This window comes from Squalius cephalus (genome assembly GCF_949319135.1).
Source record: "Squalius cephalus genome assembly, chromosome: 9".
NCBI lineage: Eukaryota > Metazoa > Chordata > Actinopteri > Cypriniformes > Leuciscidae > Squalius > Squalius cephalus.
Window position 1 is genome coordinate 34,616,786 of NC_137130.1, and position 24,133 is coordinate 34,640,918.

A 24,133-nucleotide genomic window follows, 5' to 3' on the forward strand; every position below is an offset into this window, starting at 1 on the left:
CCTCTTCTTTTTTTCTTTTCTATTATCGATAGATATTTTCTTCTATTATCAATGTTGAAATTTTTTTTCTTTTTTTTTCCAATCAGACCTTTTGAGACAAAAGTTTAAATAATGACCAAAGTACAATTATGCCTGACTGTGGAATCATAGTATGTATATACCGTTATGGGATCTAACAGGGAATAAACATTAAAAAAATTTAAAAAATGAAATAATAAAAAAAAATAAAAAAAAAGACAGACTTAATGTATTTGTTTAAATGCATTTTATTATTGTATTGTCATTTATTGAAATAAATCACAATAGTTATTTTCAAATGCAGAAATGATTGGACATTCATTTAAACATGAGGAACACTGTTGGAAACAAGGTTTTGAAATCCTCATAAACCTACTTTCTGCTCATGAATACTACAGGAAAGACTGATGACTTCAAACTGATTGAGGTAAATCAGAAGACATTTACCAAAGTTTTGGTTTAGAAAAAGTATTGAGATATACAAAGACATTCAAAGAGGTTCTGCAAAAGATAATGTTAGCGTTTCAAACAGGAGAGGGACACTGGAAAAGGAAGACCTTGATCTCGAAAAGAGCAATTCAGACAGTCTGAAAATCAACCCAGTATATTGATATGTATAATAAATACGTGATTGTGCCTCTGCTAAGGTGGAGAGGAACAAGATCAATCATTAACAGGAGAGAAAAAAAGAAACAAGAGAAAAAAAAAAAAGAGCAAAGAGTTGAAAGTCACAAATTACTCCAGCATTTGGTCCAGAGCTAGACAGCAGAAATCTCCACGCGTGTCGTGATGCTGAATGTGTCCCACTGAAACCATCTACAAGAGGTAGATCTCGAGATTTCTCTAGGTCTGTGATCGAGTTTGATAGAATACAACGGTTTACTAGTATTGACAACAGTTTGATGTTAGGGTGAATCTTACAAAACCTCTCAAAGATATTTAAACCCCAAAATCAAAAGAAAACAAATACATTTTAAAGGGAACGAAGGATATTTTTAGGACATTTTCTACTTTATGACAATTAACAATTCTTACTGTATTACAATAAAAAAAAAACCCTGAAATACAAAATTAGTTTTGCTCAAATCTGTGTAAATTTAAGGCAGTAAATCTAACAATTAAAGATTTTGTTTTGCCTTAAACTGAAACTTGGAGGGAAAAATGTGTTTAACTATCATGAAAAAAAAGAGAATTTTCTTTCATTTTTCTTTTTTTAATTTTGGGGATGAACTATGAGCCAGACACCGGTTTAATGAGATTCATCTGTGTAAATGGTTTATATTTGGCTGTGCATAATGAGCTGAGAGTTTAGCACGCTCAGCGATACCTGGATAGAAAAACAGAAACATTCATTATGGTTTTTGTTTTTGCATGCAAATGTTAAGGCTTCTGGTTGTGGGGCGACAGGGAGACCTTCTGCTCTCGCACTATGAATCGCACCTACGGTCAACGTTACTTATTTTCATTCCAAACAAAAGGCAGAATCAAAGGTTTGCAGACAGAAATCATTTCATTTCCAAAGAGAGAGATGATTACAGCTTTGCTGGTTTCCATGACGATCAAGCGGAAAGGCGTTGGGCGGCCAGCTCCTCCGCATCGTCGCGGTTCTCGTTGATCTCCGCCAGCGTTCGCACAAACCGGGTCCATTCGTCGCTCCGCGGGACTGCGATTTGCTATGGAGAGAAGGGGAAAAACAGAGTGTGTAATCTGTGAGTGTTTTGTAAAGAGGCGTAAACAGTGTGTAATATGCAAGCCTTTTGTAAAGGGGTGTAAACAGTGTGTAATATGCGAACGTGTAAACAGTGTGTAATATGTGAGCGTTTTGTAAAGAGGTGTAAACAGTGTGTAATATGCGAACGTGTAAACAGTGTGTAATATGCAAGTGTTTTGTAAAGAGGCGTAAACAGTGTGTAATATGTGAGCATCTTGTAAAGGGGTGTAAACAGTGTGTAATATGTGAGCGTTTTGTAAAGAGGCGTAAACAGTGTGTAATATGCGAACGTGTAAACAGTGTGTAATATGCAAGTGTTTTGTAAAGAGGCGTAAACAGTGTGTAATATGTGAGCATCTTGTAAAGGGGTGTAAACAGTGTGTAATATGTGAGGTGTAAACTATGTAATATGCTAGCATTTTGTAAAGGTGTAAACAGTGTGTAATATGCAAGCGTTTTGTAAAGAGGTGTAAACAGTGTGTAATATGTGAGCGTTTTGTAAAAGGGGTGTAAACAGTGTGTAATATGTGAGCGTTTTGTAAAGGGGTGTAAACAGTGTGTAATATGTGAGCGTTTTGTAAAAGGGGTGTAAACAGTGTGTAATATATGAGTGTTTTGTAAAGAGGCATAAACAGTGTGTAATATGTGAGGTGTAAACTGTGTAATATGCAAGCATTTTGTAAAGGTGTAAACAGTGTGTAATATGTGAGCGTTTTGTAAAAGGGGTGTAAACAGTGTGTAATATGTGAGCGTTTTGTAAAGGGGTGTAAACAGTGTGTAATATGAAAGCGTTTTGTAAAGAGGTGTAAACAGTGTGTAATATGTGAGTGTTTTGTAAAGAGGTGTAAACAGTGTGTAATATGTGAGCGTTTTGTAAAAGGGGTGTAAACAGTGTGTAATATGTGAGCGTTTTGTAAAGGGGTGTAAACAGTGTGTAATATGAAAGCGTTTTGTAAAGAGGCATAAACAGTGTGTAATATGCAAGCATTTTGTAAAGGGGTGTAAACAGTGTGTAATATGCAAGCGTTTTGTAAAGGGGTGTAAACAGTGTGTAATATATGAGTGTTTTGTAAAGAGGCATAAACAGTGTAATATGCAAGCGTTTTGTAAAGAGGTGTAAACAGTGTGTAATATGTGAGCGTTTTGTAAAGGGGTGTAAACAGTGTGTAATATGTGAGCGTTTTGTAAAAGGGGTGTAAACAGTGTGTAATATGTGAGCGTTTTGTAAAGGGGTGTAAACAGTGTGTAATATGTGAGCGTTTTGTAAAAGGGGTGTAAACAGTGTGTAATATGTGAGCGTTTTGTAAAAGGGGTGTAAACAGTGTGTAATATGTGAGCGTTTTGTAAAGAGGTGTAAACAGTGTGTAATATGCAAGCGTTTTGTAAAGAGGTGTAAACAGTGTGTAATATGTGAGCGTTTTGTAAAGAGGTGTAAACAGTGTGTAATATGCGAGCGTTTTGTAAAGGGGTGTAAACAGTGTGTAATATGCGAGCGTTTTGTAAAGAGGTGTAAACAGTGTGTAATATGCGAGCGTTTTGTAAAGGGGTGTAAACAGTGTGTAATATGAAAGCGTTTTGTAAAGAGGTGTAAACAGTGTGTAATATGTGAGCGTTTTGTAAAGAGGTGTAAACAGTGTGTAATATGAAAGCGTTTTGTAAAGAGGTGTAAACAGTGTGTAATATGTGAGCGTTTTGTAAAGAGGTGTAAACAGTGTGTAATATGAAAGCGTTTTGTAAAGAGGTGTAAACAGTGTGTAATATGTGAGCGTTTTGTAAAGGGGTGTAAACAGTGTGTAATATGTGAGCGTTTTGTAAAGAGGTGTAAACAGTGTGTAATATGAAAGCGTTTTGTAAAGGGGTGTAAACAGTGTGTAATATGCAAGCGTTTTGTAAAGAGGTGTAAACAGTGTGTAATATATGAGCGTTTTGTAAAGGGGTGTAAACAGTGTGTAATATGTGAGCGTTTTGTAAAGAGGTGTAAACAGTGTGTAATATGTGAGCGTTTTGTAAAGAGGTGTAAACAGTGTGTAATATGTGAGCGTTTTGTAAAAGGGGTGTAAACAGTGTGTAATATGCAAGCGTTTTGTAAAGAGGTGTAAACAGTGTGTAATATGAAAGCGTTTTGTAAAGAGGTGTAAACAGTGTGTAATATATGAGCGTTTTGTAAAGGGGTGTAAACAGTGTGTAATATGCAAGCGTTTTGTAAAAGAGGTGTAAACAGTGTGTAATATGTGAGCGTTTTGTAAAGGGGTGTAAACAGTGTGTAATATGCAAGCGTTTTGTAAAGAGGTGTAAACAGTGTGTAATATGAAAGCGTTTTGTAAAGGGGTGTAAACAGTGTGTAATATGAAAGCGTTTTGTAAAGAGGTGTAAACAGTGTGTAATATATGAGCGTTTTGTAAAGGGGTGTAAACAGTGTGTAATATGCAAGCGTTTTGTAAAGAGGTGTAAACAGTGTGTAATATGTGAGCGTTTTGTAAAGAGGTGTAAACAGTGTGTAATATGCAAGCGTTTTGTAAAGAGGTGTAAACAGTGTGTAATATGCAAGCGTTTTGTAAAGAGGTGTAAACAGTGTGTAATATGTGAGCGTTTTGTAAAGAGGTGTAAACAGTGTGTAATATGCAAGCGTTTTGTAAAGAGGTGTAAACAGTGTGTAATATGCAAGCGTTTTGTAAAGAGGTGTAAACAGTGTGTAATATGCAAGCGTTTTGTAAAGAGGTGTAAACAGTGTGTAATATGCAAGCGTTTTGTAAAGAGGTGTAAACAGTGTGTAATATGTGAGCGTTTTGTAAAGAGGTGTAAACAGTGTGTAATATGCAAGCGTTTTGTAAAGAGGTGTAAACAGTGTGTAATATGAAAGCGTTTTGTAAAGAGGTGTAAACAGTGTGTAATATGCAAGCGTTTTGTAAAGAGGTGTAAACAGTGTGTAATATGTGAGCGTTTTGTAAAGAGGTGTAAACAGTGTGTAATATGCAAGCGTTTTGTAAAGAGGTGTAAACAGTGTGTAATATGCAAGCGTTTTGTAAAGAGGTGTAAACAGTGTGTAATATGCAAGCGTTTTGTAAAGAGGTGTAAACAGTGTGTAATATGCAAGCGTTTTGTAAAGAGGTGTAAACAGTGTGTAATATGAAAGCGTTTTGTAAAGAGGTGTAAACAGTGTGTAATATGTGAGCGTTTTGTAAAGAGGTGTAAACAGTGTGTAATATGCAAGCGTTTTGTAAAGAGGTGTAAACAGTGTGTAATATGCAAGCGTTTTGTAAAGAGGTGTAAACAGTGTGTAATATGTGAGCGTTTTGTAAAGAGGTGTAAACAGTGTGTAATATGCAAGCGTTTTGTAAAGAGGTGTAAACAGTGTGTAATATGAAAGCGTTTTGTAAAGAGGTGTAAACAGTGTGTAATATGTGAGCGTTTTGTAAAGAGGTGTAAACAGTGTGTAATATGCAAGCGTTTTGTAAAGAGGTGTAAACAGTGTGTAATATGCAAGCGTTTTGTAAAGAGGTGTAAACAGTGTGTAATATGCAAGCGTTTTGTAAAGAGGTGTAAACAGTGTGTAATATGCAAGCGTTTTGTAAAGAGGTGTAAACAGTGTGTAATATGTGAGCGTTTTGTAAAGAGGTGTAAACAGTGTGTAATATGCAAGCGTTTTGTAAAGAGGTGTAAACAGTGTGTAATATGAAAGCGTTTTGTAAAGAGGTGTAAACAGTGTGTAATATGTGAGCGTTTTGTAAAGAGGTGTAAACAGTGTGTAATATGCAAGCGTTTTGTAAAGAGGTGTAAACAGTGTGTAATATGAAAGCGTTTTGTAAAGAGGTGTAAACAGTGTGTAATATGCAAGCGTTTTGTAAAGAGGTGTAAACAGTGTGTAATATGCAAGCGTTTTGTAAAGAGGTGTAAACAGTGTGTAATATGCAAGCGTTTTGTAAAGAGGTGTAAACAGTGTGTAATATGTGAGCGTTTTGTAAAGAGGTGTAAACAGTGTGTAATATGCAAGCGTTTTGTAAAGAGGTGTAAACAGTGTGTAATATGAAAGCGTTTTGTAAAGAGGTGTAAACAGTGTGTAATATGTGAGCGTTTTGTAAAGAGGTGTAAACAGTGTGTAATATGCAAGCGTTTTGTAAAGAGGTGTAAACAGTGTGTAATATGTGAGCGTTTTGTAAAGAGGTGTAAACAGTGTGTAATATGAAAGCGTTTTGTAAAGGGGTGTAAACAGTGTGTAATATGAAAGCGTTTTGTAAAGAGGTGTAAACAGTGTGTAATATGAAAGCGTTTTGTAAAGAGGTGTAAACAGTGTGTAATATGAAAGCGTTTTGTAAAGGGGTGTAAACAGTGTGTAATATGAAAGCGTTTTGTAAAGAGGTGTAAACAGTGTGTAATATGAAAGCGTTTTGTAAAGAGGTGTAAACAGTGTGTAATATGAAAGCATTTTGTAAAGAGGTGTAAACAGTGTGTAATATGCAAGCGTTTTGTAAAAGAGGTGTAAACAGTGTGTAATATGTGAGCGTTTTGTAAAGAGGTGTAAACAGTGTGTAATATGCAAGCGTTTTGTAAAGAGGTGTAAACAGTGTGTAATATGAAAGCGTTTTGTAAAGGGGTGTAAACAGTGTGTAATATGCAAGCGTTTTGTAAAGAGGTGTAAACAGTGTGTAATATGAAAGCGTTTTGTAAAGAGGTGTAAACAGTGTGTAATATATGAGCGTTTTGTAAAGGGGTGTAAACAGTGTGTAATATGCAAGCGTTTTGTAAAGAGGTGTAAACAGTGTGTAATATATGAGCGTTTTGTAAAGGGGTGTAAACAGTGTGTAATATGTGAGCGTTTTGTAAAGGGGTGTAAACAGTGTGTAATATATGAGCGTTTTGTAAAGGGGTGTAAACAGTGTGTAATATGCAAGCGTTTTGTAAAGGGGTGTAAACAGTGTGTAATATGTGAGCGTTTTGTAAAGGGGTGTAAACAGTGTGTAATATGTGAGCGTTTTGTAAAGAGGTGTAAACAGTGTGTAATATGTGAGCGTTTTGTAAAGAGGTGTAAACAGTGTGTAATATGTGAGCGTTTTGTAAAGAGGTGTAAACAGTGTGTAATATGTGAGCGTTTTGTAAAGAGGTGTAAACAGTGTGTAATATATGAGTGTTTTGTAAAGAGGTGTAAACTGTGTAATATATGAGTGTTTTGTAAAGAGGTGTAAACAGTGTGTAATATGCAAGCGTTTTGTAAAGAGGTGTAAACAGTGTGTAATATGCGAGCGTTTTGTAAAAGGGGTGTAAACAGTAGGGCTGCACGATATGAGGAAAAGCTGCGATGTGCGATAACATGGTTTAATATTGCGATGACGATATGAATTGCGATAAATATTCAAATGTGAATGTTAGCTATAGCCTACTGTTCCCATGTCTTAGTGCTTTAATAGGTTATTTGCGTGTTAGGTCAAACATTTATTACCAGCCTGGTTCAGATTACACGATTTTAGCGCGGTTTTGGCACAATCCGTTTGACATAGGGTGTCGTGGGGATTCGTAAACGACAACGGGCGTCAGGACGCAAGATTCGATCGTTTCATCTCGTATGTGGGCGACAACCTACGTCGCGTCTGCGATGCTTCACGACATCACGACAGAAAGACTAGCATGTTTAATTTTTTAACGGTCCTCCACGACGGGTTGAGTATGTGAGCGAGAGTGCGAGCAACAGTGAGTGTGTGTGTGCGCCAGTGAGCGAGTGTGTGTGTGCGCGCGAGTGAGTGAGCGAGGGACAGTGATTGTGTGTGTGCGTGCGAATGGTTTGCGAGTGAATGTGTGCGTGTGACGGCACGCGATGACTGGTCGGAAAGCAACGTGTTGTCTGACATGTTTCTTGTCCACGACACAAGATTTTAGGAGTCATAATCGTGTAATCTGACACCGTGACTATCGTAACAGACACAAAAATCTTGTAATCTGAACCATGCATTATTCATCGTGTCAGGCTGTCTGTTGCGATGTGTTCATCGCGTGAGTTCATATCGCGATGACGATGAAAATTCGATGTATCGTTCAGCCCTAGTAAACAGTGTGTAATATGTGAGCGTTTTGTAAAGAGGTGTAAACAGTGTGTAATATGTGAGCGTTTTGTAAAGAGGTGTAAACAGTGTGTAATATGAAAGCGTTTTGTAAAGGGGTGTAAACAGTGTGTAATATGTGAGCGTTTTGTAAAGGGGTGTAAACAGTGTGTAATATGTGAGCGTTTTGTGAAGAGGTGTAAACAGTGTGTAATATGTGAGCGTTTTGTGAAGAGGTGTAAACAGTGTGTAATATGCAAGTGTTTTGTAAAGAGGCGTAAACAGTGTGTAACATGCAAGCGTTTTGTAAAGAGGCGTAAACAGTGTGTAATGTGCAAGCGTTTTGTAAAGAGGCGTAAACAGTGTGTAACATGCAAGCGTTTTGTAAAGGGGTGTAAACAGTGTGTAATATGTGAGCGTTTTGTAAAGAGGTGTAAACAGTGGACGATCAGGCTATTCTTAGAGTGAACTGACCCCTGGCTAACAATCCCCCATCTCATTCTTCTACTCTATCTGCTTTCATCCCCTCTTGTGAGTGACAGAGGCCCTCTGTGGCCCCTGAAGGGCCCCTCTCTGACAGACGTGTAATTGTGGTGTGTGTCATCTTTAGAGGCTCCGCATGGGCTTTTTACACGACTGTCTCGTGACAGAGTGAGAGTGAGAAAGCAGCCCCGGAGCTGAAGGTGTTGATGTGAAGTCAGTCTGTGATGTGTGTGTTCAGTAAACTCTACTCTCTCACCTCGCCGATGTCGTAGATGTGTATCTGTCCCTCTGAGTCCCCGACGGCGATCTCTCTGCCCGACTGAGACCAGCGCAGTCTGTTCAGAGCAGGACTCCCTTCCACAGCCACACTGACAGAGGGCACCTGCACACACACACACACACACACACGCGCACACATACATACACACACGCGCACACACACACACACAGGCACACACACATTGAGCTTGACTAATAATACCAATAATACCATTTGTTCAGTCAGTATCTGATCCATCCACATTATTAATCAAAGGGGTCATGTAACATGTAACAGAAGGACTTCATGCTGATATTTGAAAAATAACTTGCTGTCAAACGCATGTTGAACTACAAACAGGACAAGGCTGATCACAACAAACTGTACAATGTTCATATACTGGTTGGTAAACCCACAGTACTTAAAGCCCCCCTGTGGTGAAAATCAAGCTTTTAATATTGTTTATATATCTATATGGTGTTTTTAATATGCTTTAAGACAAACCATGTGTAAATTCATAAGTCTTCAGCATTGCTGAGTATTTTCTCCTTAAAACTGCAGTGAACCAAAGACAGTCTCAAAAACACGCTTTGAAATCGCTGGTGTTTCTGACGTCACAAACTACCTTGTAACCAATCAGATCAACGTGTGATCGTCAACGAGTGGATCTCTGAGCTGAGTGAGTGAGTGAGTGGAGGCGGGGCTCATTTGCATATTCATTGAACCACGTATACTAAATGAGGCAAGGGTGTAGAGTTACATTCAAGCTATTTTAAGGCATGAATAACTTTTTTTCCAAGGAAAAAACCTTAAATATGTAATTTTGGTGATCAAAGATGAGATTTAAGGGATAAAATGATTGACTACAGGGGGACTTTAAAAAAAAAATTCAACTGAAAATGTATTGGATATATTTGTTTATATTTCCCAGCACTACTAAAAGAAATCAGATTTTGTCTCTCGGTGTAGAAGCCTGTGTGGTGAAAATAAAGTTAATTCTGCATATGCTACTAGTGTGTGTATCAGTGATGTTTCATGGCATGTATGCTGTTGTAACCTCAGTGTCGTTGTTGAGGTTCCACAGGTCGATGCGTCCGAGTCCGTCAACACACGCGAACAGGGCGGGGTGTACCGGAGACCACATCACATCATAAACATAATCCGAGTTATCCTCAAACGAGTACAGAGGCTTGTTATTCTACAGCAGAGACAGAAACACACAGTCAGCTGAGAGATTCATGAATGACTGTGTAATGTAATGAGTGTGTATGAATGATCCGTTACCTTGCTGCTCCAGAGTTTAACGGTCCAATCAAAAGAGGCGGTCAGGAAGAGATGAGAGAAATCCACCAGCCCAGTCGCTGTGTGACAGTGAATGCCTGTGATTGGACCATGATGTCCCTCAAACATCTCACTGATACCTGCCCGACTGCTCACACACACACACACACACACACACACACAGAATGACAGAGGGTTAATGATCTCAGCATGTTTCCATCAGTCAGGTAACACTTCACTTTACTAACACACACACACACACCGCTGAGTGTGTGAGCTGTGTGTGAGCTCATTACTGTGAGAGGTAAACAGCCGAGTGAGATGCTGAGAGTGTGTGTAGAGGATGAGATAATCACAGCATCACAAATGAAGAGGAAACATTCGCTCTCTCAGCTCAGTACAGCACACACAAACACATCTACTATATCCCATTCATAAACAGTTGATTTTCATATTTCTAATTTAAAAAAAAATTGTGCAGGAACTTCCATTCAGAGCAATAAAGTTTTGGGAGATAACAGATAACGATCATAACATGATTTCTGCTTCAGTAAAGCTCTACAGTCAACAGTAGACACTATAAATGTATTATTAATAGAAATTAATATGAATTAATTATAAACATTCATTTACTATTTACTTACAATTAATTAAATATATACAATTGTTATTCAATAAGTCATTATTACTATATATATAATTTTATTAATTACTATATAGTAATTACAACAAATTTGTGAAATTTAACAAGCGTGTTGATCAGCCCACTAAAGAAACATTAAAACATGCCTTTCCATAAATTTGCACTTTCAAAAATATGTTCATATAATCATATTATACATTGAACTATGTCTAATCCACAATTACACAAATAATGTAAATATAGATTAAATTAAATAAAAAAAATTAATGAAAAATAAATATATATATATATATATATATATATATATATATATATATATATATATATATATATATATATATATATACAGTATATATATACAGTATATATATATATATATATCTTACAGTTACAAGGCTTGTTTCTGGTCTCAAATTGTATCTTTTTTATTTCTTACAATTTATATATATTTTTTTAATTTGTCATAATAGTTATTTTCCATAAAATTGCATGTGGTAATAAAGAATTGGTAGAACTTTAAACTTTATCTGTATGACGGCAAAAAATCACTTCGATAAAGAAAATATACCTACATATAATAACAACATACAGTTATGTGACAAAAGAACGAACGACTCGAACCCGAAGACTCGAGAGGTGAACTAATCATTTCTGTATGCGGTACAACAGTACCGACTGCGTAGCTCAGTTTATGAGGATGTCACGGGATGATGGAACGACTCAGATCGGGAGGTGAGGTAAACTAACAGACTGCATAGCCTGAAGACCCAGTTAAGCAATTAATTAATCAATCGTTTCTGTTTCTCATAATTTGGCCTTGTCTGTGCATTGCAATTTTTTTCTTACTCTAAATGTGATCCACACATAGTAAGTTGATGTGTTGGGGAATTTGGCTATTAACATGTAACATTTTAATTATATTCTGCTGAAATGAACTAAATGACTTGGAAAAAAGATTAGTTAATTTTGATAAACGAGATTCAAAGATCAGTAAAATGATCCGAACTTCCCATTACTAAATTCAATTCGCACGGACTGAAGACGGATGGGAGAATACAGTGAAGAACCATAGACAGTATATAAACTGGACACAGCGACCCCATTGGATTCAACAGAGAAAAGTCAATTAGAATCTCTCACTTCCTGGGGGTCGAGCGACTGCGCAGACTCCAACTGAGCTTGACGACGTAGATGTGACGTGAGCAACCCGTCAGTAGCTGTGCCAAGAGAAATCTGAATCATTCCCTTCCGAAACTTGCAGAGACGGAGAGTGTGAGTAGGAGCTGTCCATGAGCTAGGAGCAGGAGAACCTTTTGCTAAGTATTCTGATTAATTATTTTGTCATTTTGCCTCCACGTCCCCCCGATTGCCCGCGAGCTTCTCCTCCTGTCCATACGGTAATCTCTCTACTGTGCGACAGAGAGACGCGTGGTTATGACGCAATCGTTAGCCTATTTTTACAAAAACTGCTTCTACGGGGCCATAACGTAAGCTCCAACGTAATGGAGCCTTTTATACATTTTTGTGTTTCTTTAGAAATAAATAATGGACAAATGGAGTCTTTAAACGCCTCAGATGTAAAGTTATTCGCTGTCAAGGTGACGCCAAAATGAATGGGAGTCAATGGAATGCTAACAGCAGGTGATGGTCCGCTAATCAATGGCGGCGCCCGGGGAAGCTTCAAAATAATATGAAACCCTGCCCCCCTGTGAAGAACGGGAGCGCCAAGTGCTCAGAAGCTGCAGTATCCCAGGGCGTTCTCAGCGCCGTCAAAATAAAAGTCTGGCGTCTCGTCAAAATAAAAGTTCTGCGTCCAATATATCGGCCACACAGAAAAACTTATCGGCCAATGCCGATATTTACAAAATGCCAAATATTGGCCGATCTATCAGCCGACCACTAATTTGCGTAATCAGATTACATGCACAGATCCAGAGAACTCCTGAAGTGAACAGTGTGTGTAAGTGTGTGTATTACCTGCCATGGCGACAGGCTGTGTACACTGATCCATCCTCACTCCCCACCACAAAGTTATTAACGTCACCCAGAGGGAAGGACATGGAGGTGACCGCAACGGATTTAGACTGCTTAAACACCAGCTCCATACTGTCCTGTTGACACACACACACACACACACACACACACACACACACACACACACACACACACACATCAATAACACCACAGCCTCTCTCACAGAGTAGAAATGCTCAATTTAAATTCAGCCGGCGTTTTAACAATCATTAACATCTGACACTGTGGTTTGGCAAATGTTTTTGGAAACTCAAGGATGAGTTAATGGTATACTAACTCCAAACGCAGCTCTCTCTGTGTGTGTGTGTGTGAGTGTGTGTGTGAGTGTGTAAAGCAGCAGGGAAGAGGTTGTGAGTCAGTGCTTCTGAAGCCAACAAATCACTTCCCTTGGCATTTGTCGGTAAGATTTGTACACAACATTCACTATTTTTACAGGTTGAGTAAGCAAGTTGCCTTCTTTGAGTATGATATTCAAACTCTGAAAACATGAAGAGAGCGAGAATGTGAGAGCAGAGAGAATTGTGTGTACCTGTGGTTGAGACAGCATGTCCAGACTCCAGGAGCACATCTTTCCATCAGTAGAGATGCTAATGAGGTTATGAGCGTTCTGTGTGCCAACCACATTAACACAGTACACTGGGTGCTGGAAGAGAGACAGAAAACTAAGGTTAGGGCAGGCCTCCAGACTGCGACCAAATGGTTGCATTTTGCGACCATTTTTCCTGTCAGTGGGACCAAAATTTGATTTAGGTCAGCAACCACAACGTTGCCCAGCATCAAATGGCAAACGAAATGAAAGCGGAACGAAACTGCACTACTCATTTGTGCTTCAGTATGGTGTACCACAAGGCTCAGTACTAGGACCGCTGCTGTTCACTCTGTACATGCTACCATTAGGAGATATCATTAGGAAACATGGAATTAGCTTCCACTGTTATGCCGACGATACTCAGCTCTATATTTCTTCAAAACCTAACGAAACTTACCAATTCACTAAATTAACAGAATGCATAGCTGATATAAAAAATTGGATGACTCGTAATTTCCTACTACTTAACTCTGAAAAAACAGAGATTCTAATTATTGGACAAAAAACTTTCTCACGTAATAACCTAGAATACTGTCTAACACTTGATGGCTGCTCTGTTAAGTCTTCGTCGTCGGTTAGGAACCTGGGTGTGCTCTTTGATACCAATCTTTCATTTGAAAGTCACATTTCTAGTATCTGTAAAACTGCATTTTTCCATCTTAAAAATATATCTAAATTACGACATATGCTCTCATTGACAAATGCGTAACAATTAGTTCATGCTTTCATGACATCAAGGCTAGATTATTGTAATGCTCTACTGGGTGGTTGTCCTGCACGCTTAATAAACAAACTACAGCTGGTTCAAAACGCAGCAGCTCGAGTTCTTACCAGAACCAGGAAGTATGACCATATTAGCCCAGTTCTGTCAAAACTGCACTGGCTCCCTATTAAACATCGCATCAATTTTAAAATATTGCTGATTACTTACAAAGCACTAAATGGTTTAGCTCCGCAGTACTTGAGCGAGCTCTTAACGCATTATACTCCTTCACGTCTATTGCGATCTCAAAATTCCGGCCAGTTGATAATACCTAGAATATCAAAATCGACTGCAGGCGGTAGATCCTTCTCCTATTTAGCACCAAAACTTTGGAACAGTCTTCCTAACATTGTCCGGGAAGCAGACACACTCTGTCAGTTCAAATCTAGACTAAAAACACATCTCTTTGACCTAGCATACACATAACACATTATAGACTTATATAATTCAATATTAGGCTGCATAGATTAGGTCAGCTGGAACCGGGAACACTCCCCATGAATCCTGATGTACTTGTTACATCATGAGAAGAATGGCATCTACACTAATTTTAGTGTCTTTGTTTATCCCAAGGTTTTCCCGCAGCCTGCCGGATCCAGGCCGTTTCCAGATCTGACGAAGGACCTTCACCTGGACCCGATGTCAACGCAGTGCTGAAGTGCCAACTAGTCTCTCCCTATGGAGAATCCCTTTCCCACTCTACAGATAAAGCGTCGTTGGGAAAACTCAATTTGCGTATCTACCCCGAATTGATAAAATAAAATTCTGAATCAAAACTATAAGGAAACACCAGTAATTTGTTTAGGCTTGGTTTGTAGGGAATAACAAACCTGCACACATATATTCAAACGCACATAACTATTGAACCCGTTCTTAATGCGCATGTGAACGCCATCAGTGTTTCTCACAGGATCGCGTTTAAAGTCTGTGTAGAGGGAATGGTGTCTTCTCAGCGGCCCCTAATTTAATAACTAATGATCGTTGCGACGGAAGCGAATCAATCAAAACTAACTTTAGATGGAAAATAACTTTATTAAAGAACCGCTATAAAGCCAAAACAATCTTACGTTAAATTATACATTTATCTCTGTAAAACTGCTTTGAGACAATCTACATTGTTAAAAGCGCTATATAAATGAAGATGACTTGACTTGACTTTACTTGTGCTAAACCATAGATATCAGATCAAACAGCGCTGAAGTGAAAACCAGGAGAAACATTGTGCCAAGAATGAACAAGTTATAGAAGGCTTTAAGTCCACAAATCAGCAACATTCACCATGGATTTAATGTAGTAACACTAACCGTAACTACTGTATTGTGACAGAAATAGTCAAACGTTTACTACTAGTACTAGTCTGAGTACTACACATCTTTTTCCAGCACTTCGAAACTATAATATCATATTTAAATGTTATTTTTAATGTGATGACCAAAACATTTTTTGTTCATCCTTCAAAGATTGTCCCCATTTATAAAAACTAAAAGTTTCAAGATGTAGGAAAACTCACACTTATTTAAAAATAAAAAAAAGTTCAAATTACATTGTAACCAGTAGGTGGCTGCAGAGGACGCTTATTGGCTATTTTCACTCCCTAATATCAATTTTATCACTCGTTTTGCTTTTGAATTAATATTAAGACATTATGAATGATAATAATTAAAGTTAATTTTATCTACACCTCAAATTAAACTCAGTGTTCACTGGCTAAAAACAGTTAGTTTGGATCTCTGGGTTAGGGTGTCAAAAATATTAAAACAAATGTGAAAAATAAGCAGTATTTTGTTTTAGGACATCACAGTATTAATATCTCAAGATTCTCTGACTGTAGTTACTGCTTCACCTCCTTTTCTGCGTGGTGTGTGTGTGATGCCATGTACCGTGTGGGCCGCAGCAGAGAGAGGGGTCCTCTGGACAGGGGTGCGCCTGTTACTTCTGTTGTCCCACAGGACGATCTGTCCTGAATAAGTGCCACCGACAACCAGGTTAGGATGAAACTTTGCAAACGCTGCAGACATGACCGCAGACTACAGGAGAGAGAGAGAGAGAGAGAGAGAGAGAGAGAGAGAGATACAAACTTTTAAAAAGTTCATAGACATAAAAGTAATCCATATGAATCAAGCAGTTTAATTCAGGTCTTCTGTAGAGACACTATTGCTTTATATGATGAACAGATTTAATTTAGGCTTTAATTCATATAAATATTGATCAAATATAGTCAAAGGCAGCTCAGCTGTGCTTGTTTGCCACATGAGATTAAACCTTATTGTGAAGCTCAAACTTACTGGAGTGACGTGAAAACAAAATTCATTGGTGCTCAGGCATCAAGCAAGCAGATTTGAGCCTTCGTTTACCATATTTGATGTGCTTCATGTATGTGTTGATCAATGTTCATCACACTCTCCAGTTTACCAACCCCAACATGCTCAGCTAAGAAGATGGAAAAAGTAACAAGTCCAAACTAACCTAGTGGAGTGTTTTTTGCGTGTGTGTGTGTGTGTGTGTGTGTGTGTGTGTGTGTGTGTGTGTGTGTGTGTGTGTGTGTGTGTGTGTGTGTGTGTGTGTGTGTGTGAGTGAGTGAGTGAGAGAGCGAGCGAGCTGTGTATCCGTTCATCCGGGCAGCACATGTGGTTCTACTCAGGCTATCCACAACGGATCACCTCAGGCCAAACACACACTGAACATACAGTAACACTCAACAAATACACATCCGGAGAGATAAAACCTTCCAAGAAATGCCACAATCTGCTTCTGTATTGCTTGTAATGCAGCATAATGGCTAGTATGATTAGAAAATCTTTGAGTCTCATGACTTTACTGAGTGTTTAATCAACTGAATTCAATAGAGTTCACACTGGTAATTCTCATGTTATAAGTTCTTACAAATTTCAAATAATGATATTTTCAAATAAAATATTGGTAAAAATGTCAGTTTTTTCGTGCATCACACTAGTAGTTCATGTATAATTTGAAATTTCAAAGAATTTCTACATTTTTTATGGTGGTCAATGGGGTTTAATGTAGTACTAACATGGTTATTAACACAGCAACTTTACAAATGTTTAAATCTTTACACATTCACACGTTGCTAAGAAGTTATTAATTAGATACATTATGGTTTTAGTTGAAAATTACTAAGTTATAAATGTTTTGTAATCCTAAAGTCCCCCTGTGGTGAAAATCCAGCTTTTAATGTTGTTTATATGTCTATATGGTGTTTTTAATGTGCTTTAAGACAAACCATGTGTAAATTCATAAGTCGACAGCATTGCTGAGTATTTTCTCCTTAAAACTGCAGTGAACCAAAGACAGCCTCAAAAACACTGTTTGAAATCGCTGGTGTTTCTGACGTCACAAACTACCTTGTAACCAATCAGATCAACGTGTGATCGTCAACGAGTGGATCTCTGAGCTGGTGTGAGTGAGTGGAGGCGGGGCTTATTTGCATATTCAGAGAGCCACATATACTAAATGAGGCAAGGGTGTAGAGTTACATTCAAGCTATATTAAGGCACAAAGAAAATAACATTTAAATATGTCATTTTGGTGATCAAAGATGAGTTTTAAGGGATAAAATGATTGGCTACAGGGGGACTTTAAGTTATAAATGTTTCATAAGCTTAAGATCTACCAAGTCAGAACTGAGGAATGCAAAAGACGTATGCAGATTTTGAATGTATTTAGAGGGTTAAGTAATATTCAGGAAGCAGAATACTGAATATAAGAAGTGTTACTTATAGAAGTATGCTTATAAACCTCGGCTAACACCACGAACCTGAGTATGTGCATGAATGCGCATGTGTATGCAGAGAGTTTAAAATAATAGTTCAATCATAAATGAAAATTCCCCCGCACCCATGTCGCTCAAAGCCTGTATGACTTTCTTTCTTTCATGGAATACAAAAGGAGACGTTACGCAGAATGTTAGCGTGCTGCTTTTTTACATACAATGAGTCAGTGTCTAAAACTGTCAAGCTCCAAAAAGGACATAAAAGTAATCCATAAGACAATATTTCAAGTCTTCTGAAGACTTAACTCAATTAACTGAAATTAACTCAATATTCACTGAAACTCTTCCCTTTCACTGCATTTCTCAAATCTCAGCCTCACTTGTGTTCTATTTAAAGGGATACTCCACTTTTTTCGGAAATATGCTCATTTTACAACTCCCCCAGATTTAAACAGTTGAGTTTTACCGTTTTAGAATCCATTCAGCCGAACTCCGGTTCTGACGGTACCACTTTTAGCATAGCTTAGCATAGATCATTGATTCTGACGAGTCCAGTAGCATTTCTTTCAAAATGAATAAAGAGTTTCAATATTTTTTCTATTTAAAACTTGACTCTTCTGTAGTTAAACCGTGTACTAAGATCGACGGAAAATGAAAAGTTGCGATTTTCTAAGCCTATATGGCTAGGAACTACTCTCATTCCGGCGTAATAATCAATGAACTGTGCGGCCGTACCATGGGTGCAACAGGTGTAATGATATGACGCAGCGCCTGAAAATAGTTCTAATAGGTTAGACAAACTTAGTCCCGGTCACGTTGGAAGAAGTTACCGAGCTGGGGACTATTTTCAGGCGCTGCGTCATATCATTACGCCTGTTGCACCCATGGTACGGCCGCACAGTTCATTGATTATTACGCCGGAATGAGAGTAGTTCCTAGCCATATAGGCTTAGAAAATCGCAACTTTTCATTTTCCGTCGATCTTAGTACACGGTTTAACTACAGAAGAGTCAAGTTTTAAATAGAAAAAATATTGAAACTCTTTATTCATTTTGAAAGAAATGCTACTGGACTCATCAGAATCAATGATCTATGCTAAGCTATGCTAAAAGTGGTACCGTCAGAACCGGAGTTCGCTGAATGGATTCTAAAACGGTAAAACTCAACTGTTTAACTCTGGGGGAGTTGTAAAATGAGAATATTTCCGAAAAAAGTGGAGTATCCCTTTAAGCATGACCTGAGATGTTGCACTAGGTTGATGCCAAACACCTGTGTGCATGTATAACCGAACAGGGAAATTTTATTACGTGGAATTTAAATTAAATGTCTACAGCAGAGGGCAAGTTTGTCAATGAACAACAGTTTAAATTTGGGTCTGTACGTCACACAAGTCTATGAAATCACTGTAAAAGAGTAAAAATATAGCAGTTTTTCTACTTACCCTGCCAAAATTTTCAAATAAATTGATTTTGTTGCTTGTGATGAGGACTGCAAAATTAAAATTAATCAAAATTAAACCGCACGCAACTTGGATAAGGCTGCGATTATTTTATGCGCAGCTTCTCGGTGAAGCACGGCTCTGTGATCAGCAGTAAATGCTGCTCCATCTGAAAGATAGAGGGCGCTCTCGCGCAGACACGCCATATATGCCCGCAGAAGTAGATAACAGGTCATTCCAGGAAATCCTTATGGGCATCATACTATCTGTAGCTGAATAAACAGAAGATTGAAACGCTTTGATTGATTAAACATGACTAATAAACACGACACGACTACGACAATATATGGTTTATCTGAGTTCTTCAAGTCTTCTCGGGTATTTTCATGATAATAAAGTATATTTATACTTCAAAGCTAATAGACATAGCCTTTTTCACTGTATAGAATACTATGAAATATTATGTTGTGTGCCTTATTCTGTGTAAGAAGCCACGTCATCTCACAGAAGGATGCTCAACTGTCGTTATGAAGTGAGTTTGGAGTAAAAATCATGTTATTAAATGTTGTCTTTTGCTGGATAAGAGGTTCATAAATGCTTCTCATGTTTGGCGTGTGTTGTTTTTTCAAATGCATGTTATAAGCGACTCAAACTCACAGTGCTTTCATATGGAGCAGCGCTTACTACGGATCACAGAGCCGTGCGTCACTGACAAGCTGCATATAAAAAATAAAAATAATCGTAGCCGTTGCGATTTCAACATTGCAAAAAGCCAAATCGGTTTAAATGTGATTTCATGTTAATTGCGATTAATCGTGCAGCCCTACTTTTGATCCATGTAACCTTTAATTCTAATAATTAAGTTTTATTCGAATTTTTGCATTTTTCACAACGATTTTGTGAAATTTCACAATTGTACAAATTACAAAGCAGAAGCACACACACACAAAAATAACAGAACAAAGATACAAATGAAATAAACAGTGCTTTAAGTTTTTCAGGTCTATCAGATACAAAAATACAGAAATTAAATGTTATCAAATGTATATCTATTGTGTAAAAATATAAATATAGATTAATCCTTATTAAGGCTACAAAAGTTTTTCAGTCAAGTGCAGAGGCAGATTTTCTCTTTTTCTTTTGTTGTTTGATTAACATTAACGTCATAAAACAGAAAAGTGTCGATCAGACAATGCATGAGTACCAAATCGAGTTTTCAGGAGTGGTGTGGTGTGGGTGTGTGTGTGTGTGTGTGTGTGTGTGTGTGTGTGTGTGTGTGTGTGTGTGTGTGTGTGTGTGTGTGTGCACGCGTACCTGACAGTGGAAGACATACTCTGGTGTGGCCTTCTTGTATTTCATGTTCCAGACCAAAGCCACTCCATCGGGCTCATGTGGGGCTTCCTCATTGTTGTTGTAAGAGGCGACCAGCAACTCTGGATACTGTGAACACGTGTGTACAGATCAGGAAAACAAAACTTTTGTCTATTTAAGAACAACTTTTGACTGCAGGCATTAAGTCTGGTCCACATTACAGCTCATTCTGGCAAAGAACCGCCCACTTACACACATATAATCTTTTCTTATTCTGACTGTTACAAATAAGAAAAAAAAAAAAAAAAAAAAGGGCTAAATAATTTTCATAGGGACAAAATATACTTTTTAATAATAATAATTTAAAATGCAAAATAAATTATCCCAAACTAGTTATTCACCTCACAGCATTCTAATTATCACGTCACATTTATTTGTTTAGCACCTTGTACAATATAGATTGTTTCAAAGCAGATTCACAGAAATAAACAAAAAAACTATTGTTGCAAAATTCATAAATTATGAAATGATCTTAATTAAAGCTGTAAAGCAGCTCTGCAGAAGGCAATGGTATCATTCTTCAAGTCAATCAATGTTGATTCAATTCAGTTCAATAACAGTGTCGATGTTGCAGTTCTTCAATTACATGCTCTATTCAGACTGAAATTTAAGCTGTTATTCAGTGATAAAGAAAGTCATACATATTGGAATAACACGTAGTTGAGTAAATCACTGAAATGTCACTAAAATATTACTAATATTTTCAACATTTTTGACTGTTTCAGACAAATTCCTCTTTTATTTCACATTCACTATTACCATCATCAGAAATACAAGCAGATTTTAAAACATCATGGTTCATTTTGATATGTAGTGAAGATAATTCAGAGAAAATCCATGAAGAATAAATAATAAATGTGTGTGGCTCTGAAATTATGAGTATAAAACTGAAGTGTTCTGTGACATTACAGATTCTAAACTTCATCCAAACAGGGTCAAATTGACCTGTAAAATCAAAATGACCTGTACATCTCAGTCAAATGGTACTAGATTATAATAAATAGCCATTCATGATTACAGTAAATGACTTATAATACATATTACATCCATATTATATCCGATATTATATCACTTACAAGAAGTATAAGTTATTAAAACTTGATCAACACCTAATTTCATGTGTTATTAGCTTTGTATGTACTGTATGCATGCATGCTTGATTTATAAAGTCAAGTTTTGAGGTCCTGTACCTGTGGGGACCAATCCAGACAGGTTACCACTCGCTGTTTGGACCAGCGGTCATCAACAAACTGCCTGTTCAGAGACAGTTTCGCCCCAGCCTGCATCTCACTAGATACACACACACACACATCTCACATTAAACAGTGCATATGAGCTGCTCTGTGATTATTATTTTTTAGGGCCGATGGTTACCCCTCCTTCTCTTCCATGTCACGGCCGCTGTAGTCGAAGAAAACATCCACGTGTTCGGACAGAGCGCGCTCCACGATGCGTGTGCTGTGATCGAAAAACTCCATGAACTCCTCCGAGTGCAGAATCTGCAACTTCTCCTCCTCTGTTAGCTCACGAGGGGCCGCTGCACTCACCGACAGACAGGGAACAAATGACAGGTGTGCAATCGGATGAAATTAACTCCATTTATAAATCAGAATAGTTGAATTCTTGATTCTAATGGTTAAAGGGATAGTTCACCCAAAAAGTTCGCCCTCATGTCCTCCTAGGTGTATATGACTATCTTCTCTCAGACGAATACAATCTGAGTTATATTAAAAAATGTCCTGGCTCTTACAAGCTTTATAATGGGAGTGAATTACTGTTTCTGTCCATAAAAGTGCATCTCTCCATGCATCTCAAAAGTGTCCCAAATGAGGGTTTAAAAAAGGCCTTCTGAAGTGAAGCGATGCGTTTGTGTAAGAAAATATCCATATTTAAAACTTTATAAAGTAAAATAACTAGCTTCTGAACAGAAAAAGCAATTCACTGCCATTATAAAGCTTGGAAGAGCCAGGACATTTTTTAATATAACTCAGATTGTCTTTGACTGAGAGAAGAATGTCATATACACTTAGGATGACTTGAGGGTGAATAAATCATGGGGCAATTTTCATTTTTGGGTGAACTATCCCTTTAACAAATGGCTCGATGGTGTTTTTAGCCCCCAATGGCTCCTTCCAGGCAGCTAACCCTAACCTCAACCTTAAAGCTACCCATCCCCTCGCTGCCTGGAAGGCGCAGTTGGGAGATAAAAACACCAAACACCTAACAAATGTTCCAGGTTCGTTCTTGTTATTCCAGTTTTGAGAAAAACAAGATGCTTAATTGTTGTCTAAATGTCTGAGCACAAGTATATATCGCACAGGGTAACTGCACATAAGTGGAAAAATTGATTTCGAACCACTGAACTATTGAAAACTGAACACACACTCAAGGTCTCAAGGTGGAAATATGTCCATAACTTGGAGTTGAAATTGTGCGCATTAAATAGTAAATAATTCAGTGGTCTGTTTTTCCCCCATTGCATTATGTTCTCTAGTACCAACTACCAACATTATACTAAAAATCTGATTTCAGCAACAACCACTGCCAATTTTCATAGGCAAAGACAGAACATATGTGAATTGTCTTCTTCAATCATGAATAATATAATGTCAACAAATGTCAGTGTTTGGATTATTATAGTGAAACATATAAAACATGCAAACACACCAAATGATCTGTAATGCATTCCAGTGGAGTTGGTAGGACAGTGAACATGAGATGTGTTCAGTACTTTACCTTCCTCTTCTTGTTTCTCCACTGGTTTCTCTTTCTCTGCCTCGACCTCTGGCTGTGGTGCTGGGGCCTCTTCCTCCTCATCTTCCTCTGCAATAGTCACATCACAAACATCATTTACACCAGAGCTGCAGGACTGTGTTATTAAAGGAGCCATGCTTTAAACTGTTAATGCTTTACCCTGGGTTAAAGGGATAGTTCACCCAAAAATGAATATTCTGTCATCGTTTACTCACCCTCATGTTGTTCTAAATGTTTATGAGTTTCTATGTTGTGTTGAACACAAAAGAAAGTCCAGAAAATACAATGGAAGTCAATGGGGTCCAACTGTCTGGTTACCGACATTCTTTAAAATATCTTCTTTTGTGTTCGACTGAAGAAAGAAACTCAAACAACTTGAAGGTGTGTAAATGATGACAGAATTTTCATTTTTGGGTGAACTATCCCTTTAAGTACATTGCATTTGTAAACCATTGGTTAAAGTTCGTATGTGGATATTTATGAGGTTACATGATCACACTTTAGATTAGGGTCCAATTCTCACTATTAACTATGACTTTTGCCTCAATAAACTCCTAATTACTGCTTATTAATAGTTAGTAAGGTAGTTGTTAAGTTTAGGTATTGGCCAGGATTAAGGGATGTAGAATATGATCATGCAGAATAAGGCATTAATATGTGCATTATAAGTACTAATAAACAGCCAATATCAATATATGCACGCTAATAAGCAACTAGTTAATAGTGAGAATTGGACCCTACACTAAAGTCTTAGCAGTTATATATATTCAATGAGTTTAGAAGTGAGAAAGTTTCTGATAGGTGTTAAACAACTTAATGTAGCACTGCATTCAACTTGGCCTAAGGACAATATGAACTGTTGCATGAAGTCAGCCAATCATAACAGAGGTCATTAACATATGTAAATGACCTCTTAAAGGAACAGTAGCCTTTTTAAATGTATGGGTCAGAGAGTGTGATAAATGGGTAACACTTTCCAATAAGGTTTCATTTGCTTACATAAGTTAACTACTTTCGTTAACATGAACTA

The 24,133-nt window shown here is 37.6% G+C and overlaps 1 protein-coding gene across 2 annotated transcripts in view; it reads right to left on the bottom strand.

Annotated features, from left to right (window-relative positions):
• Positions 1–454: 454 nt before the first annotated feature.
• dync1i2a (dynein, cytoplasmic 1, intermediate chain 2a) overlaps positions 455–24,133 on the bottom strand; it is a 50,240-nt gene continuing 26,561 nt past the window's right edge. For both annotated transcript variants that reach the window (XM_079880279.1, XM_079880280.1), the window contains 11 exons: positions 23,086–23,172; positions 21,724–21,886; positions 21,540–21,639; positions 20,293–20,418; positions 15,691–15,837; positions 12,988–13,101; positions 12,402–12,535; positions 9,785–9,929; positions 9,558–9,698; positions 8,498–8,623; positions 455–1,691 (listed from right to left, as the gene is read on the bottom strand). In XM_079880279.1, coding sequence (XP_079736405.1) covers positions 1,578–1,691; positions 8,498–8,623; positions 9,558–9,698; positions 9,785–9,929; positions 12,402–12,535; positions 12,988–13,101; positions 15,691–15,837; positions 20,293–20,418; positions 21,540–21,639; positions 21,724–21,886; positions 23,086–23,172 — 1,397 coding nt within the window. In that variant the 3' untranslated portion in view covers positions 455–1,577. The remainder of the gene's footprint in view (positions 1,692–8,497; positions 8,624–9,557; positions 9,699–9,784; positions 9,930–12,401; positions 12,536–12,987; positions 13,102–15,690; positions 15,838–20,292; positions 20,419–21,539; positions 21,640–21,723; positions 21,887–23,085; positions 23,173–24,133) is intronic.